The 1299-nt window shown below is 40.6% G+C and overlaps 1 protein-coding gene across 1 annotated transcript in view; it reads left to right on the top strand.

The window, feature by feature from the left end:
• LOC102193972 (ADP-ribosylation factor-like protein 5B) overlaps positions 1-182 on the top strand; it is a 4560-nt gene extending 4378 nt beyond the window's left edge. Inside the window, exon 4 of the mRNA XM_005738918.1 lies at positions 27-182. Within this exon, the coding sequence (XP_005738975.1) occupies positions 27-182 (156 nt within the window). The remainder of the gene's footprint in view (positions 1-26) is intronic.
• Positions 183-1299: the final 1117 nt, after the last annotated feature.

Genomic DNA, 1299 nt, shown 5'->3' with positions numbered 1-1299 from the left:
GTTGTGCTTTCATTGTTCTCCCTCAGGACCTGCGGAAAGCAGCTGTGTTGATATTCGCCAATAAGCAGGATATGAAGGACTGTATGTCTGCAGCAGAAATCTCTAAATACCTCACCCTGAGCTCCATCAAAGACCACCCCTGGCACATACAGTCCTGCTGTGCACTTACGGGAGAGGGGTAAGAGAGATCTGCTCATTCTTCACAAGCAGGAAATACAGAGTGACAGGGTGTGCAGACTTTTAATTAATGTAGGGGTTAGATGATGATATCTCACCCTCATCCAGCTGCAAACCAGATCTCAATTAATACACAGATGTTTCTAACTAATCTTATTAGTTTTTTAAAATGAAAGCGGTGAGCAATAAAAGAAAACGGGGAATGCAGATGTTTTTTGTCTCTGTTGTTCTATCTGTAATTGTTTTCTGAGAGACGGATGTGGCCCAAACAAGCAGAAACTGCAGCTCTCCATACAAACCTTAGATGAAGTGTTTTTATCTTCGTTTTCTGCTTTAACAGATTTAACACGGCACCTAAAAGCTACTGCTCCAGGTTTTTTGTTTTTTTATCGCTAGGCTGTTTTATTTGTTCTTCTTGTTTTTTGGGGGTTTTTTTTGTTTGCTTGTTTGTTTTTTATGTTTATTGGAACAAACTGAAACTCTATATTATGTTCAGACAACTTTTCAACAAGCTTTGGTGCTCCAGTATAGTGACACCAACACCACATACTTATGAGGACATTTATCCAGTAAAATTAGTGTTAAGTTGTCCTGCAGGGCTGTGAGGCGTGTGAGCCACCAGATGTCACTGCATCTGCTTACTTTAAGCCCTGAGGCCTCAGGAGGCTTTGTGCAGCCATCAGTGGCAGAGTTCTGCTTTAAAAATAAATATGACCCACTGCTGTTTGTGTATAAGGGTAAAAACAGGCACACATTAAGTGCAGTAAGACAACAGGGGGAGTTAGTGAGAACATAAATATCCAACACAAAAACAACACAGGGTGTTTCCAGCTGTGTGAAAGTGTCTGACATGAACGATTTTCTGCTTTGTGAAACATGAAGAAGGACAACTCTGCAATGTATCCAATTTGGCTTCTCTTAAAGTTACCTGAAGTTGTCTAAAGCTGTGAAAACAGATGGGTATCTTTGACTCTTCCAAATTAGGAGTGCTCTACAGGAGTACACAGTATAAAAGAGGGATGCAGCTTTGAGGTCTGAAAAGTGAAACCCCTGCTGAAGAATTTTAAACCTGCATGTCACATTCACTTTCAAAAACGGTCACAACAGCTGAAACTCTCAACT

The sequence above is a fragment of the Pundamilia nyererei genome, unplaced genomic scaffold (assembly GCF_000239375.1).
Source record: "Pundamilia nyererei isolate P.nyererei 1_Seehausen unplaced genomic scaffold, PunNye1.0 scaffold00087, whole genome shotgun sequence".
Classification (NCBI taxonomy): domain Eukaryota; kingdom Metazoa; phylum Chordata; class Actinopteri; order Cichliformes; family Cichlidae; genus Pundamilia; species Pundamilia nyererei.
This window is presented reverse-complemented; position numbering and strand designations above follow the sequence as displayed.